General features: G+C 44.4%; 1 protein-coding gene across 4 annotated transcripts in view; it reads right to left on the bottom strand.

The window, feature by feature from the left end:
* Positions 1 to 16628, bottom strand: part of PDE1C (phosphodiesterase 1C) — a 564336-nt gene that overhangs the window by 462408 nt on the left and 85300 nt on the right. For all 4 annotated transcript variants that reach the window (XM_033192699.1, XM_033192698.1, XM_033192700.1 and 1 more), the window contains exon 3: positions 8515 to 8565. In XM_033192699.1, coding sequence (XP_033048590.1) covers positions 8515 to 8565 — 51 coding nt within the window. The remainder of the gene's footprint in view (positions 1 to 8514; positions 8566 to 16628) is intronic.

The raw sequence follows: 16628 nt of genomic DNA, 5'->3' as shown, positions 1-16628 counted from the left end.
TGCAAAGACTCTATCAAGCACATTCAAAAAGAGAAGGCAGAGTGAGTCTCAGTGTCCTGCCCCTACCCCCATACACATGCCAGTCCATCACTCTGACCATGACCATCAGTGCTTTCCAGGACACGGTGAATATTCCTCCGCTGGATGGGCTCCTGCAGAGAGCTCATGACCCCATGACAGGGATGTCATACAAGGAATTTGAGCTTTAGACAGAGTGGTGAGCACTGGACTGGATCATTTGTAAACTCTACTAACTTGAAATTTTTCAAATCCCAGTAAATACATCTGTTGACTGAACCAAACTGATCGGCTTGCCTGATAACAACTGTGTCTGATGAAAGGGGTGGAGAGAGGGGGTAAGATAAAGTGGTGAAGCCCCTTGTGGGCAATCAGAGAAATTTTGGGTCAACACAAGTTGCGGTCTAACTGTGGCTCTGAAACACAGATGTGTCACAGGTCACTGGGGGAGCTGTGAGAGGATGATTATAAGTGTAGGTAAGAAGCTAGTAGCCAGCTGTCTTGTGTTCTTTTGTGTTGCTTGCGTGGTTGATTGATTGGTTGGTTTTTGTGGTATGAAAACTTAACATGAGAGCTATCTTCTTAATGTATTTTAAAGTGCACAATACCATACTGTTAACTACAGGGATTATGTTGTACAGAAGATCTCTACATCTTATTCCTCTTACATAATGGAAACTTTACACCCATGGAGCAACAACTTTCCGTTTGCTCCTCCCCACACCCAGCTCCTAGCAAACACCATCCAATTCTGCGTTTCTATTAGTTTGACTATTTTTGCTTGCCGTAGCACCCAAAATGTACCTGATTCGTCTGTCCCGGATCCCTTATATGGTTCTGCCTAAAATGTAGTACATGCCCCTGAGAACACTGAAAGCCCAGCCACCAGCCACATACCTCTGCTCATGGCATTTCTCAGTCATTCCTCCCACTTATTTCTTCTTCTTCTTTTTGTCTTCACCCATCCCCAGTTCAAGCTCCCTTCTTTTGTCACCAACCCTCTTAGCTATAACAACTGATCTAGCAAAGTTCCCTGACTGAACTCTAGCACTGTCTCAGACATGATTTTGAGTTCTCCCTGGGGTTCCACACATGGCATCACCATGTCATAGGTGCTGCCTCCCTCTATTTCAGTCAACCCTGGCGCTCACCCCACTGCACATCTCTGCCTCCCATTTCCCACCTCTGCTGAGGGAAGGGGATCATTCACCCAGCACAAAAATACAAAAGGCCTCCCCTTGCTTCAATTCCCCATCTACCGTAAGTACTCCAGCTCTTTCACAGGAAAATCTATTTCCAAAAAATACCTGGATTTTTAATTAATCTCTATTTTCTTATTGCTTTTGATACCACTATAGTAGTCCCCCATTATCCAAAGGGGTACATTCCAGCAACTGCCTGAAACCAGGAATGGTGCCTAACATGATTGCTGTTAATCAGAACACGATTCTGTTCATGTCTACCATGTGCAAATGTAATAACACTTCCATCTTAACTAAGCACTTATCCTGTCCTGTGGCTGTAACTTTTGTAGCTTTAGTGTGACAACAAAACTAGCACAAATTTCTGTTTCCTTCTTTACAGTTTCACAGATAGAAAATCTGCTCTCCCTGTGGATCTCAGCAACCTTGGCATACAATTTTTTTTTTTACTTTTTTTCTTTATTAAGTCAAGAACTTTCACCTTTTCACTTAAAGGAAGCACCTGATAGCTTCTCCGTGGTGTATCTGAATTGCCAGCATCAGTACTCTTGCACTTTTTACTAAGTGCACTTCGAAATTGCACTTAGGCAATTCCTAAATAAAACAAATTTACAAGAAAAAAACAAACAACCCCATCAAAAAGTGGGCAAAGGATATGAACAGACATTTCTCAAAAGAAGACATTCATACAGCCAACAGACACATGAAAAAATGCTCATCATCACTCGCCATCAGAGAGATGCAAATCAAAACCACAATGAGATACCATCTCACACCAGTTAGAATGGCAATCATTAAAAAGTCAGGAAACAACAGGTGCTGGAGAGGATGTGGAGAAATAGGAACACTTTTACACTGTTGGTGGGATTGTAAACTAGTTCAACCATTATGGAAAACAGTATGGCGATTCCTCAAGGATCTAGAACTAGATGTACCATATGACCCAGCCATCCCACTACGGGGTATATACCCAAAGGATTATAAATCATGCTGCTATTAAGACACATGCACATGCATGTTTATTGCGGCACTATTCACAATAGCAAAGACTTGGAATCAACCCAAATGTCCATCTGTGACAGACTGGATTAAGAAAATGTGGCACATATACACCATGGAATACTATGCAGCCATAAAAAAGGATGAGTTTGCGTCCTTTGTAGGGACATGGATGCAGCTGGAAACCATCATTCTTAGCAAACTATCACAAGAATAGAAAACCAAACACCGCATGTTCTCACTCATAGGTAGGAACTGAACAATGACATCACTTGGACTCGGGAAGGGGAACACCACACACTGGGGCCTATCATGGGGAGGGGGGAGGGGGGAGGGATTGCATTGGGAATTATACCTGATATAAATGACGAATTGATGGGTGCTGACGAGTTGATGGGTGCAGCACACCAACATGGCACAAGTATACATATGTAACAAACCTGCACGTTATGCACATGTACCCTTAAAATAAAATAAAATGATTTATATAAAAGGAAAGAAAATTAAAATAAAATAAAATCAGGGTGATTTGAACACAAGCACTGCAATCTGATAAACAAGAGGGCTCCTAAGTCACTAACTTGTAGGTAGCATCTACACATGCATCCACTGGACAAAGGGAGGATTAACATCATGGGTGGGGCAGAGTGAGATTTCATCTCACTATTCAGAGCAGCACTCAGATCAAAACTTGTGAATTGTTTATTCCTGGAATTTTCCATTTCACATTTTCAGACCACTGTTAACCACAAGTAACAAAACTGGGAAAGTGAAACCGCGGATAAGGGAAGACTTTTGTATTTTTTTTTCCACGATTGCTCATCTTAGGGGATAAATTAGTCCTCCCTCAGGGAAGCAGTCAGAACTCCAGCATAGGAAGACTTTTGTAATTTTTTTTCCACGATTGCTCATCTTAGGGGAGAAATTAGTCCTCCCTCAGGGAAGCAGTCAGAACTCCAGCATAGAGCTGCCCAGCCACAACAGCTTTGTGGGCGCTGTCTCCCTGGCTCTGGCTCCTCCAATGCCCTGGACTCCCGACAGAAGCTCTGTCCAATGCACTGAATGCAGTGTCTTTTACATCTTCTAGAGGAGAGAGACGCCACCAAAATCTGGGCTTTTTCTGCCACACTGTGGCCATGTCTGAACACTACATGTGGCCTTCATTCCCTTACATGTGGTATTGAGTTTTTTTCACTGAAGATTAGAAGTTACCTTCTTTACCTGTTATCCCCATTCAAGCCCTTAAGCCTCAGCTGATGCTCGCCTCCTCCAGGAGGACTCCCTTGAATTCACCTCCACGCCAGGCTGGCTGAGGCCTCCCCGTTCTGACTCTCCCAGCTCCTCCTACCATTCGCTAGCATTTCCCTCCACATGCTGTATTGTAGCAGTCACTTCTGTCTCCCTGATTAGATTGCGAACTCTTTGAAGACAAACTGACTCATCTGTGTTATCTCCAGGGCTCACGGAAGAACAGAAAATTCTTCAATAAGTATATATAAAGTTAAAGAAAAAAGAGAAGAAGAGAAAGGAGGAAGGCTGAAAACTCAGGATAATAACAACCACCCACACTTATTGAGCGCTTGTGGTATACAGTCCCTGTGCTTCATATAATGGATTCCAGGGTATGAGGGCCAATATCCACCTCTGCTGCCCCAACTTCATCCAGCAATTGAAGGGTCCATGTCTGTCCTGTCAGGGGCTTCCTGGACTCTAGTCCTTCATATAGTCCATGACCAACATCTGTTCCGATGTTCAGTGACCACTTAACATATTTCTAAGTATTTTAACATTCACCCTTGCATGTGATCATCCACAACAACTTGGAAATAAGTTGTAATATTGAGAGGTGAAGCCAGCTGGGCTTCTGGGTGGGGTGGGGACTTGGAGAACTTTTCTGTCTAGCTAAAGGATTGTAAATGCACCAATCAGGGCTGTGTCTAGCTAAAGGTTTGTAAATGCACCAATCAGCACTCAGTAAAAATGGACCAATCAGCACTCTGTAAAATGGACCAATCAGCTCTCTGTAAAATGGACCAATCAGCAGAATGTGGGTGGGGCCAAATAAGCGAATAAAAGCAGGCCACCTGCGCCAGCAGCTGCAACGCTGTGGGGTGGGCTTCCAAGCTGTGGCAGATTTGTTGCTTCCCTCTTTGCAATACATTTTGCTGCTGCTCACTGTTGGTCTACACTACCTTTATGAGCTGTAACACTCCCCGCGAAGGTCTGCAGCTTCACTCCTGAAGCCAGCGAGACCACGAAGCTACAGGGAGGAAATAACAACTCTGGACGCGCCACCTTTAAGAACTGTAACACTTACTGCTAAGGTCTGCACCTTCACTCCTGAAGTCAGCAAGATTACCAACCCACCAGAAGGAAGAAACTCTGGATACATTTGAACATTTGAAGGAACAAACTCGGGACACACCATCTTTAAGAACTGTAACACATGAGGGTCTGCAGCTTCATTCTTGAAGTCAGCCAGACCAAGAACCCACCGGAAGGAATCAATTCCAGACACAGTATTGTCCTAGGATCAAGGTGAGGAAAGTGTGGCTTAAAGGGGTTAAGTTACCTGCCCAAGGTGGTACAGAATTCATAATTCTGGACGCAGAATCCAACGCCAGGCTTGACACCAGCGCTTACATACCTAATGGTTTCTGAGGACTCTCCCACTAGCATGTAGGAGACCCTTGAAGACATATTCTGGAGGGGTTTGGGGAGTGTGTACATTGGCAATGGGACGGCTCACAGGTGTTTGTGATGTTAGGATAAGGAGCATTTAACAGAGCAGAAGGGGGTCTGCTTACGCAGTCTTCATTCAATCAGCGTTTGTTTCTACACCAGGCACAGTCAACCAGACAGGGCCCATGGGCTCAAGGAGCTGTCAGTCTCCCTATTAGACAGACAGATGCATAAAATAGACATCTCCAGGGAGGAGGGCTTTTAGGGCTTGGTACTGGAGGGCAGCTTCACCAGCATCCCAGAGAGCAGGACTAGCAAGGGACCCAGAGCCAGCTGACTTCATCCCAGAAGTCCCCAATGTCAGGAGCCCCAGCCACAGTGGGTTCAGGAGCGCCTCACCGAGTTGAGGCCTGGACCTGAGCTGGGGAGGTCAGCTGTTCCCCACACTGCTCTGGTGCCTACCATGCAATATCCACATGGGGTAACTTCCATGCGGCACCCATGTGAGGTGCCCACCATGAAGTACGCACATGAGGTGCTCCGCTGGCTCACCTTGCCCACTGCAGAGCATGGCAGTGCCCACACCTGGTGGCTCTCGCCTTGCAGCTGGCCTTGTGATGGATACCATTCTCAAACCATTTGCTGGTTGGAAGCCGGCGTGCCTGCATTCACACAGCATTCTGAAGTCAAGGTCATTCTCAACTTCTCACTCTCCTGGACACTGTCATTCTCCCAGCATTTGTGAGGGGAAGAGATCTTCTCTGCTTCCTTTGCGTTCCCCTGCCTCCCTCCTCTCTAACCCCCACTTCTGGGAGAATGACTTCCCCATGTTACTGTATGTGCCCACAGTTGCTAGGCAGATGCTCCAATTGAAGTCAGGTTGATCGGAAGCCACTGCTTGAGCCTGCTATGATGGGGCAGGGGTGGTGAAAGGGCCTGGTAGAGCCAGAGTCTCACAGGACTCACTCCACAGCATCCACGACCATAACCAGCCCTTCCCCCATCCCCACTGCCAGATCTTCTATGCTGACCCCTAGAGGGTCCAACAATCACAGCAGAGGCTCTGGTCCCCCATCCCCATCGTACCTGATTTCATGCTGGGCAATGCGCACTGTCAAGGCTTTCTATCTCTCTTGTTGAAGGCAAAAATTAGAGAATGTTGCAGTACTTCATCTTCCAGTCTCAAAAAAAAAAAAATATCATCCGAATCCCCCCAATCTTCCCAAACTGAACTCTTCATTCACACCACACAATGAAGCTCAGTTTCAAGGTGGTAAAGTGAAGTGAGCATCAATCCAACATGCTAAATTAAAAATAATTTTTGGCCGGGTGCGGTGGCTCAAGCCTGTAATCCCAGCACTTTGGGAGGCCGAGACGGGCGGATCACGAGGTCAGAAGATCGAGACCATCCTGGCTAACACGGTGAAACCCCGTCTCTACTAAAAAATACAAAAAACTAGCCGGGCGAGGTGACGGGCGCCTGTAGTCCCAGCTACTCGGGAGGCTGAGGCAGGAGAATAGCGTAGACCCAGGAGGCGGAGCTTGCAGTGAGTTGAGATCGGGCCACTACACTCCAGCCTGGGTGACAGAGCAAGACTCCGTCTCAAAAAATAATAATAATAATAATAATTTTTTTACCTTCCTAAAAGTCACCTAATCTTTCCATCTCTAGTTTTGACTACAAAAAGACTTAGTAGCTCACGTGCCATCTGACTTTTTCCAGGGCAATGCGATTAACTCAGGAGATTTTTTTTTTCTCCTGTTTTTCCCCTATATCAGTCTAACCTAATTGGTTTGCCACTAATTACTTGTTGCCTCTACAGATATGTGTTCATCATGTCCTCACTTGTCTCAAGCTAATAAGCTTTCAAGAGACATATCATCCTTTCAACCCAGTCATACAGTTGAGAACGTCACACAAGAAATTGCCTTCCTTTGTCTGTGAAGGGACTAATTGCCTTCACTCTCATGCAAGGACCCCCCACCTTCCTCTGTCTTGTGGTGAGCCTCGGGAACTCCTATGGGGGGAGGGGCACCCACCATAGCCCCCACAGCGTGGTTGGGTCACGATTCCAGCTTATTTATTTGCCTGACTACTACTCAGGAGTTGAAGGAAAAAATGGGATAAAAGCACATTCTTCAACCTCATTGAGCTGCGGGATGAAATATCTATTTTGGAAATAATGATTCCAGGTAGGAGGGCAGTGAGGAATGGGGCTCATGAGAAGTGAGTGTTTTATTACACAATTTCTAAAATATGAGCACTTCATGCTCTTTCATTATCGTACATTATTATAGTTCTATAAAAATCATTTCTGGGAAATCAATCTCAACATTTCAAAGCCTTCCAAAAAGTTGGGAGGTAGAGTTTAGAGGAAGCCCTGTAAATAGAGAAATTATACTTTCAGCTTTATGTAATAAGATTTACTATGGCACTGTCCACACTCAGACCTAGTCAACCCTGCATGAGGAATGCAGTGACTGGAGATTTGTAGAGTTCCTCCCATGCCACAATTTCAAAAGACAGCAACATTTTTCACTGCCCTGGAAAAACGTCATACAGCATGTGAGCTACTAAGTCTTTTTGTAGTCAATACTAGAGAGGGAAAGATTGGGTGGCTTTTAGGAAAGCAAACAAAATTATTTTTAATGTAGCAATGTCCAATTTTGAATATTTTCCAAGTGAGAAAACAGAGGCCTAGATAGTGTGAGTGAAATTACTTTTACTGAAAGCCAGTGAGGCAGCGATAAATCTGTTTCCGTTTACAGCTCTACCATTTATCCACCTGGTGCACAGTGGGTTTGGGGAGCATCTCCACTCCACCCTGATCCGTCTCTAGTATTTCCACTCCCTTTGGAATCTGGGTTTTCATTCCAGGAAGTGCATTAGCTTGCTGGATAATTTGCTGATCACCCTGGTACAGAAACCATTTAGAGGCTTTAGACTCCTATTCTTCTTTCACAGGGATCAAGACCTGGAGACAAAGCAGCTAAGGGAAGCCCCATGGCCTAACCACAGCCCTAGGAATATCCCCAATGCCTAAGGAAACCCATTCAATCCATCTGAGCTTCAAAATGTCACCAAATTGAGGAAGAGCCCATGGAGTAAGTTCATAAGTCCATGTTGAATGGTGATGATGCCTTCATAGCTACAAGCATTTCACGTACGTCTCCTCACTTTATCTTAAAACATTCATAAAAAGGATCGTCAACAGCACTTCTCAAACTCTAATGTGAACAGGCATCCCCTGCAGATTTGTTAAAATACAGATTCTGACTCAATAGGTCTGAAGGAATGGTGGGGGGACTGAAGCTCCACATTTCTAAAAAGCCCCCAGGTGATGTCGATTCTGCTGCTCTGAGGACCATACTTGGAATTGCAAAGGCTTAGAGCACAATTTGGAAACCACAGTTCTAAGGATTGAAAAGGCAGCAGCAATGAGTAGCTCACCAGCCTGGGCTCAAGTGGGATATTAACCAGATGATGACATTTCCTACATTACTGTTTTATTAACACCTGATAGGATTGAACAGCTATACCTCACAGGGGAAAGATCTCTGGAGAACATTTTCTGATGGAGACCAGGAAAGGAGTGAAACAAGATTTACTCACGAGAGAAGCGGGCCAGTGGTCTGGCATTCTTGTCTCCAGCTTCATTTGCAACTGGAAAAAAAAAAAACATAGGATGCCATTTAAAATAAAGCACATGTGTCCACCAAATATTCCCCAATACAGCCAATCCCCTGGATACTTTGACATCAGGCTGTATTTAAGAGTCTTTGTAAGTGAATAAAAGCAATTTACTCCCTCCGTTTCTGTATTTCCAAGGCTGCCCTCAACACCTAAATGACGTCAAATGTCTCAATCATTTTGATTAGAATATTTGGATGAAGCTAGAGAGGATCTCAACAACATCCAGTTTAGTAGGCCTAAAGAAGTTAATTGGCTTACATCCACTTAGTAAGAGGCATGCGCACCAGATTCCAAGCTAGTGGACGTCCTTTGGCTCCAAGAGTCCTCTAACAGGGCTGTCTGTCAACACGCTGATGCACCCCAAGCATCAAAATGAGTCTGGTTTCCTAGGATCCATAGGGGCAAAGCCGAGGCAGGAATTTCGGAAGATAAAAAGCTGGTTTATGTTCAGAAAGATACTAAATTTAGATGCTAACAAACAGGGAAGTTCATCAATAAAATTGTTCAGAAAACTGCCCTAGAAACCTTACCCCTAAAGCTTCTCAGCAGGGCAGGCTACCTCCTGCGAAAAGCCTCCATACAATTTATCAGTGGATATAGTCATATTTAATGCCTCTTATAACTTATGAACCCATTTTATTGGGTAAAAGAGATGGTTATTAAGAGGAAACACAAGTTTCACTCACTTTAAATACCATGTTTCATGCCCATAAACATTATACCTTGGTTGTTGTATGTATACATAGCAGACAGACATGGGTATTTGTGATCTACTTGAATAAACACCCAAAGCAATCAATAAGAAACACCTGTTCATTCTAGCTGAGAAAAAACACTCAATGCATTGGCAGAATAAAGGAGATTGCTGACGTCATCATGAATGTATGAGAAGTTGCAGCAGCAGGACAAAACCAATGCAGTAACTACTTTCTAAACTTATTACATGATTTTACAAAGAATGAAAAGTTCAAAAATTTATTCCACCCTCTCACAAAGGTAAGCATTTTAAAATTTACTACATTTGGGCAATTTTTTAAAAATTAATAGATTCCATCTCAGTATCTTTTGTTTTTCTGGCATTAGCTTTGCCTCACCATCTCCACTCGATTACTAGTAAGGGCAATTACTAGTTTGGGCAATTTATTACTAATTTGGGCAATTTTTAAAAATTAATTGATTCTGTCTTAGTATGTTTTGTTTTTCTGGCATTAGTTTTGCCTGGTCATCTGCACTATTACTAATAAGATGTTACATAAAAATGACCAGCAGGGGGAGGCAATAATTCATCCAGCTCCCATCGTCTGTCACACGGCAGCATTTCAAAAAAGAAATGGGCCTGGCGCGGGTGGCTCACGCCTGTAGTTCCTGCACTTTGGGAGGCCAAGGCTGTCGGATCACGAGGTCAGGAGACCAGCCTGCCCAACATGGTGAAACCCTATCTCTACTAAAAATACGAGAAATTAGCCGGGCGTGGTGGTGGGCACCTGTAATCCCAGCTACTCGGAAGGCTGAGGCAGGAGAATCACTTGAACCCGCGAGGTGGAGATTGCAGTGAGCCGAGATTATGCCACTGCACTACAGCCTGGGTGACAAAAGCGAAACTCCATCTCAAAAAAAAAAAAAAAATGAAATGAAATAATTACTACACTCTGTACCAAATACATTTTAAAAGAAAAGATTTCCAATTCAAAAAAAGATCCAGGACTTCTAAGAGCAATGGCTATTCTTGCTGTCTTCTCAAATGTTTTGTAGAACCACCACATGAATATAAATAATTCACATTCATATTCCTGCCTCCATTCAGAGCTACGTCCAAAATATTTCAGAACAATGGTCAGCTATCTCGGTAGAAGTCTTTAACCACAACTGCATATCCTCACATCAGGAAAACTTGGATGTTATCATAGCTAAGTATTTAAAAAAATCTTATGAGCACTTGGAAAACTCTCAAGAGTTTTCTACAACCAAAGTTGTCTTATAATTTAAAAAAAAAAAAAAGGAAGAAAAGAGAGCAGGGAGGGAGGGATGGAGAAAGAAGGAATGAGCCCCAGTTAGGTATAGACATGAATTTCCATGACCTTGAGTTCAACTTGTTTCTTCCATTTAGACACTGCAAATGTCTGAAGAAAGAAATAGAGCTGGGTGGGGCATAATGGCTCACGCCTGTAATCCCGACACTTTGGGAGGCTGAGGCAGGAAGAACACTTGAGCTCACGAGTTTGAGACCAGCCTGGGCAACATAGTGAGACCCTGTCTCCACAAAAAAATTTTTTTTTAACTTAGCTGGATGTGGTGGTGCATGCCTGTAATGCCAGCTATGCAGGAGGCTGCAGTGGAAGGATCACTTGAGCCCAGAAGGTTGAGGCTGCAGTGAGCTGTGATCAAACCACTGCACTCCAGCCAGGGCAACAGAATGAGACCCTATATCCAAAAAAAAAAAAAAAAAGAAAGAAAGAAAGAAAGAAAAAGAAATAGATCCAGGGTTTTACCAAAACCTTTGCTGCAGAAACTTTAAAATGACATTTTAAAACGGGATTACAAAGACCATTGCAATTGCTGAGAACACAAGCAACCACCTAAATACTCAGTTTGGAGTCTGCGCATTCTCCAAGAGTATGTACATTCCTCCCAGAATAAAAGAACAGAGACACCAATGTCGCTAATTCACGTGCAGCAATAGCCACATCTTCACTCAGCCAGGCCTTCCCTGCCCGCCACCCTATCCAAGGATGGGAATTGCTGACCCAGATCCAAGTCACACCAGGAAAGGCAAGAATCAGGATCCAGGCCAGTGGGACACCAGGAGAGTTTCCTCTATCCAGAAGGAATTTGAACCTCACCACCAGCGTGATTTCCCTACAAACATACCCAATGCCACACTCCACTACTGGAGGGTCTCCCAGCCCCTACAGAACATAATCCAGCTCACCTGCCCCAACTTATTCTCCCACCTCATTTCCCAGAGCATCCTCCAGCACTTAGTCACATGCGCTAGATGGACAATGCACTTCACACACTCTTCCTGCCTGGCTTTGGCTCCTGCTGCCCCCTAATCTTGGTGCGTTCCTCCCTCATGTCCACCTGGCCAACTCCTTACTCATCCTTTAAGATCCAGGTGGAGCCATTCACTTCTGAAAAGTCTCGTCGCCTCACACCCCACCTTCTCCATCCCCCAGATCTCTACCCATACGTGTAACTCCCCTTCCCACACCTGCCTGTTGTTCTCAAACTTCAGCAGGCATCAGAACCACTGGGTGGGTTTCTTAGAATACAGTTTCTAATTTGATGCATCTGGTGTGAGGCCCAAGAATTTACATGTCTGACAAGCTCCCAGGTGATATGGTGGATGCTGGTCTGGGGACCATAAAAGCTACCCCACCCAAGGCAAGGATCATCACTTTCTATCATTGTATTTCCATTCTTTTGTACAGTGACTATGCATTCAGTCAATATTTTTGGAACTCAAGTAGACTGAATGCCACAAATGGTTTAGTAGACCAGACATCTCAGACTGCCTTCCAGATGACTACAGAAAGTCCCAGGTGTGTTTTGTTTGGTCTCACAGTGCTTTTAATTTTTAAACAATTGTCAGCCCACATTTAAAAGCAAGAGATTTCAAATAGAAATACATATTACTGGCTTCCTTCAAATAACTCGGGTGATTGGAATACAAGGCCCCCATCCCACATGACAGCCATGGTTCACCACTGAGATGCCCCCTCGAGTGGCTCTGCCTCCTGGATGTTCAGAATGCAACTCTATACTGACTGTTGTTGGACTATACACTCCACATGGTCTAGAAGGTAGGTGAAAACAGAACCTCTTAAAAGCTTAAAGAATGAAACTAAACCTCAACAGATGCTAGCACCACAAAAGTGCTTTAGCCCAGCTCACCAAGCCCTTCTGTCCCCAGTGCAGAACCGCCCAGATGCGTCCACCAGCACGCTGCAGGCCTGCTCGGACACACCCAGCCTTCTCCACTGGCACAGTAACCCTCAAACACTGCTGCTTGCCTTGCATGTTTAAAGGTATACAGCAAGCTTTCACAATAAAGTAGATGTTCCGTTTATCAGGTGCAATTGAGCTTAAATGTGATGAGATCTTATAAGAATGATTATGTAGGTTTATGGAAAGTTATCTATGCCACAATGCTCACAAAACACAGATTCCAGTTCACAATGCATAATGATTCTGTAGACGTTCAGTTGAGTGTCTAGGCTACATGTGTATATAGGCACAGAAGGATGAGTAGAAGTGTGGTCACCAGATATATTAACAGTTAATTCTCCTGTGTGGTGGCATTTGAGAAAATCTGTAACTTTTGAAATACTTTTCTGCAAAAACTCTATAGTTTATGATAACCATGTGTTTATAATCAGGAAAAAATGTTTTAATTAGAGGGCATCAGACAATTGGTTATTGCTCTGTTTCAAAATCCATATATTATTTTGGATATGTGTGTGTATATATGTACATGTGTATGTATATGTGTGTATGTAAAAGACTTTATACATACACATGTATAAATGTTTACACTATTTTTATATATACATGTGAACATATATACACATTTTTATATACATGTATGTATGTAAAAAAACATACATATATATATAAGATGTGTTTTAGATTCTGATTTAAGAGTAGTCCTGGATCACAGAATCCAAGGCACCTGCCATCTCTAGTCCAAGAGGGCTCCTTGTAGGACTCAAGAAATGCATCTCTTACTCCTCACTACAGGGATCCCACACATTTTAGGTCAGTGGTTTTCAGCCCTGGACACACATGAGAATCACCTAGGGAATGTTACAAAATATTGATGCCCAGACCAAAATATTGATGTTGAGAACAACAGGGCCTCTAGGGGTAGGACTCAAGCATCAGTGTTTTTTAAGCCCCTGATGCCAGTGAGCAGCCGAGTTTGGGAAGCATTAATAAATGGTGCAACTCCATACATCCTTACCAAAGCAACACTTAGGGAGGAGGACGTGGCTCTGATTCCTTCAAAAAATAATCATCCCTATTCAGTTCTTCTTTTCAGGATGCTATTGCTTTGTCAAAATCCTGAATCAAGCGAGGTGTATCTCTGCTTTAAAAAAAACTTCAACCATTAAGATGCAAACCTAACTATGGAGACTTATTAGTGAGCAACTCTTTGCATTGTAAAGAGTTCTTTATAAAAGGATTCACCTCACATTGCCTGCATCCTTCAGCATATGTGGATTGAGCTCTGCCTGGGCGCTGGGCAGTGAACTAGACTCGAGGAGGGTTGCTTTGCAACAATGGATTCCACCCAACCTGGACGTGCAAGCAAGGAAGGCAAACTGTGCCTTTCAATCTGAGTTAGTATCTAAGTGTGATCAGCTAGGGAAGTGACTTGATGATGATGATGATGATGATGATAATGCAGTTTCCTTGGTCCTGTGCCAGATCCACTGGGTCAGAATCCCTGCAAGTGAGGACAGGACTCTACGTTTTCCCCAACCCCTGGGCCACAGAACCTAGCAGCCCATGGCCGGTTAGGAACTGAGTGCCCAGCAGGAAGTGAGAAATGGGGGCCTGAGCATCACCACCTGAGCTCCAGGTGGCATTAGATTATCATAGGAGCATGAACCCTATTGTGAACTGCACATGTGAGGGATCTAGGTTGCATGCTCCTTATGATCATCTGAGGTAGAACAGTTTCATCCTGAAACCATTCCCCTCAACACCCGTTTTGTAGAAAAAAAAATGTCTTCCATGAAACCAGTCCCTGGTGCCATAAAGGTTGAGAACTACTGTTGTAAACAATTGCTCCAGAAGCCACTTGGGCACACGAATGTCTGAGAAGCAGCAATCTAAAGGAAATGTTCCCGTGGTGTGTTTGCTGTAGGTTTTCCCTCCCAAAAATTGACCAGAAACAAATCTCAGAGTAAGTAGTTGTCATGGAGATCAATAGGAGGAGGCAGGTGAGACAGGAAGATAACTTGGAGCAATGAGCATCCTTACCCCAGGCAACTCGGAGAGCTCTGATGTCCCAGCTATGACACAAACAATATAGGACATCAGAAAGGACAAAGGAGAATAAGGGGGAAGCTAAGGTGGGCCAAACCGTTGTGGTGGTGACCTAGGCAGGTGCACACTGCTTTGTAACCAAAACAGTGCCACCCTTGTTTTGAAAGCCCTGGCACCTGGGTAAGCATAAATGCAGCTGGTGTCCTGGGTGCCAGGGCAAACAGCGAGTAGCCGACCCAGGGCAGAGCCTGGCTTCCTGCAAGGAAATCTGCCCAGTGCACTGGTTGGCTGCTGCTTTACCACAGCCCTGGGTCTGGCCCAGGCATTCTCTCCAAGTGAACTCTTTTGGGAAGGCTGGTGGCTGGAATGTCAGGCACCACAGATTCCCAAAGAAGAGAGCATTGGAATGAGGTTCCAGGCACTTTCAATAGTTACTGCAGAAGGTGAAGCTCGGAATTACTCCAGGTGTTTGACCTCACCTCATCTTACCTTCAACTTGCAAAGACCCAAGCAATAGCAAGGAAAACAGGAAGGAATGCTGGGGGGAAGGAGACCTGGTACAAAATCATCATTAACTATCCTAGCTCAGATATCATCTTCTAGGTGGGACTTTCCATGACCACCTATTAAGACTGCAGCTCCCGACTGCCTCCTTTCTCTAGTCCCCATCCTCCTATCCTGGTTTATTCCTTGTTATGGTACTTATCACCTTCTCATATGCTCTGTACTTCAGTGGGCTTATTGCCTTTCTCCTTCCATGACAATGTAAGCTCCACACGAGCATAGATTCTCTGCCAATGAAAAAGCTGTGATCTCCCCAGTGCCCAAATGCCTGGCGTGAAATATTTATGGGCTGAATTAATGACCAGCCTCCTAGCAATCTACCATTCAGAATGTGATGGAGCCAAGGATATTGGAAGGAGACACGAAAAGGAAGGTGCAAGGATATCACATCCCTTGAACACCCTAAATACCCGTTCAGGTCTTCAAAAACCAGACACTGAATAAATCACAGATACCAAATAAATCTGCAAACACCCAGTCATAGTCCCTGCCTTCACATTGAGTAACACTGCCCTTCCAATTTAATGGGCAGGAGTACAAAAAGACTGGCTAATTTTTTTCAAGACCACACAGGTTTTTATGGCCAAACCCTATCTAAACCTGGGAGTATCTAGTGCCAAAGTCCATGTCTCTTCCACCTTTGTCTCTTTGCCTTCTAAGGAGGGGAGACAGGTAGGAACCGTGCTCCAGAGAGGGCTGCACCTAGAGAAGAGCCAGGCTGCAGCCTCTATGCCTCTAGCCCGAGTAGGAGGAGGGGCCAGGCAATAGGGGAGGTCACCCGCCTGGCCCCTGGTACCAGGCATAAGGCCAGGAGACTGTCAGGAGAGAAAGGGTCTTTGTTGAGGTGGGCAAGGAGGCCAGGACTCACAGCAATAGGATCCAGTAGAGGGAGAAGCTACTGACGAGGGGAGGAGCTTCATTGCCATGTTCATTCAAGAGCCCCAAGGTGTCTCCCTAACCCTATTAAGCCTCCAATAGGTAGAAAATAGCAACAAGGAAATAGAATCTAGAATCAAATGCATCTCAGTATGAACAAGTACAACTCACAAAAACAGCCCCTACGAGGCAATTGTATTCTCTTTAACAGGTGAGGAAAGTGACATTCCAAGAGATTAGGTAGCTTGTCCAAAAGCAGACCAAAGTAAAGCAGTAGAGTGAGAAATGTCATCCATTCCTTCCAGCTCTGAGTCCAGCATTCTCAGAGAAGGGATGTGCCCCATCTGTTTAATTGTTGTGTAATGATCAATGGTAAAGCAAAAGGCTTGACTTCCTTTGCCCCCGTGTGCTTTGATAAATGTTGATGCTTGACAAGCCTGGGATCTGCTTCAAGCATAAAAATGTGTAAATGTATAACTCAGGCGATGGCTGAATCGTGTGCTGTGTTGAGAAGTCTTCTGATGCCAAGACTGAGCTTAGCAAGATGTTTTTGTGACACATGACGAAAGCCTGCCATGGTTGGGGTGGGGGGAAACTGA

The sequence above is a fragment of the Trachypithecus francoisi genome, unplaced genomic scaffold (assembly GCF_009764315.1).
Source record: "Trachypithecus francoisi isolate TF-2019V2 unplaced genomic scaffold, Tfra_2.0 Lachesis_group4, whole genome shotgun sequence".
Lineage (NCBI taxonomy): Eukaryota > Metazoa > Chordata > Mammalia > Primates > Cercopithecidae > Trachypithecus > Trachypithecus francoisi.
The sequence above is the reverse complement of the archived record's forward strand: the minus strand, read 5'-3'. Positions and strand labels throughout refer to the sequence as shown.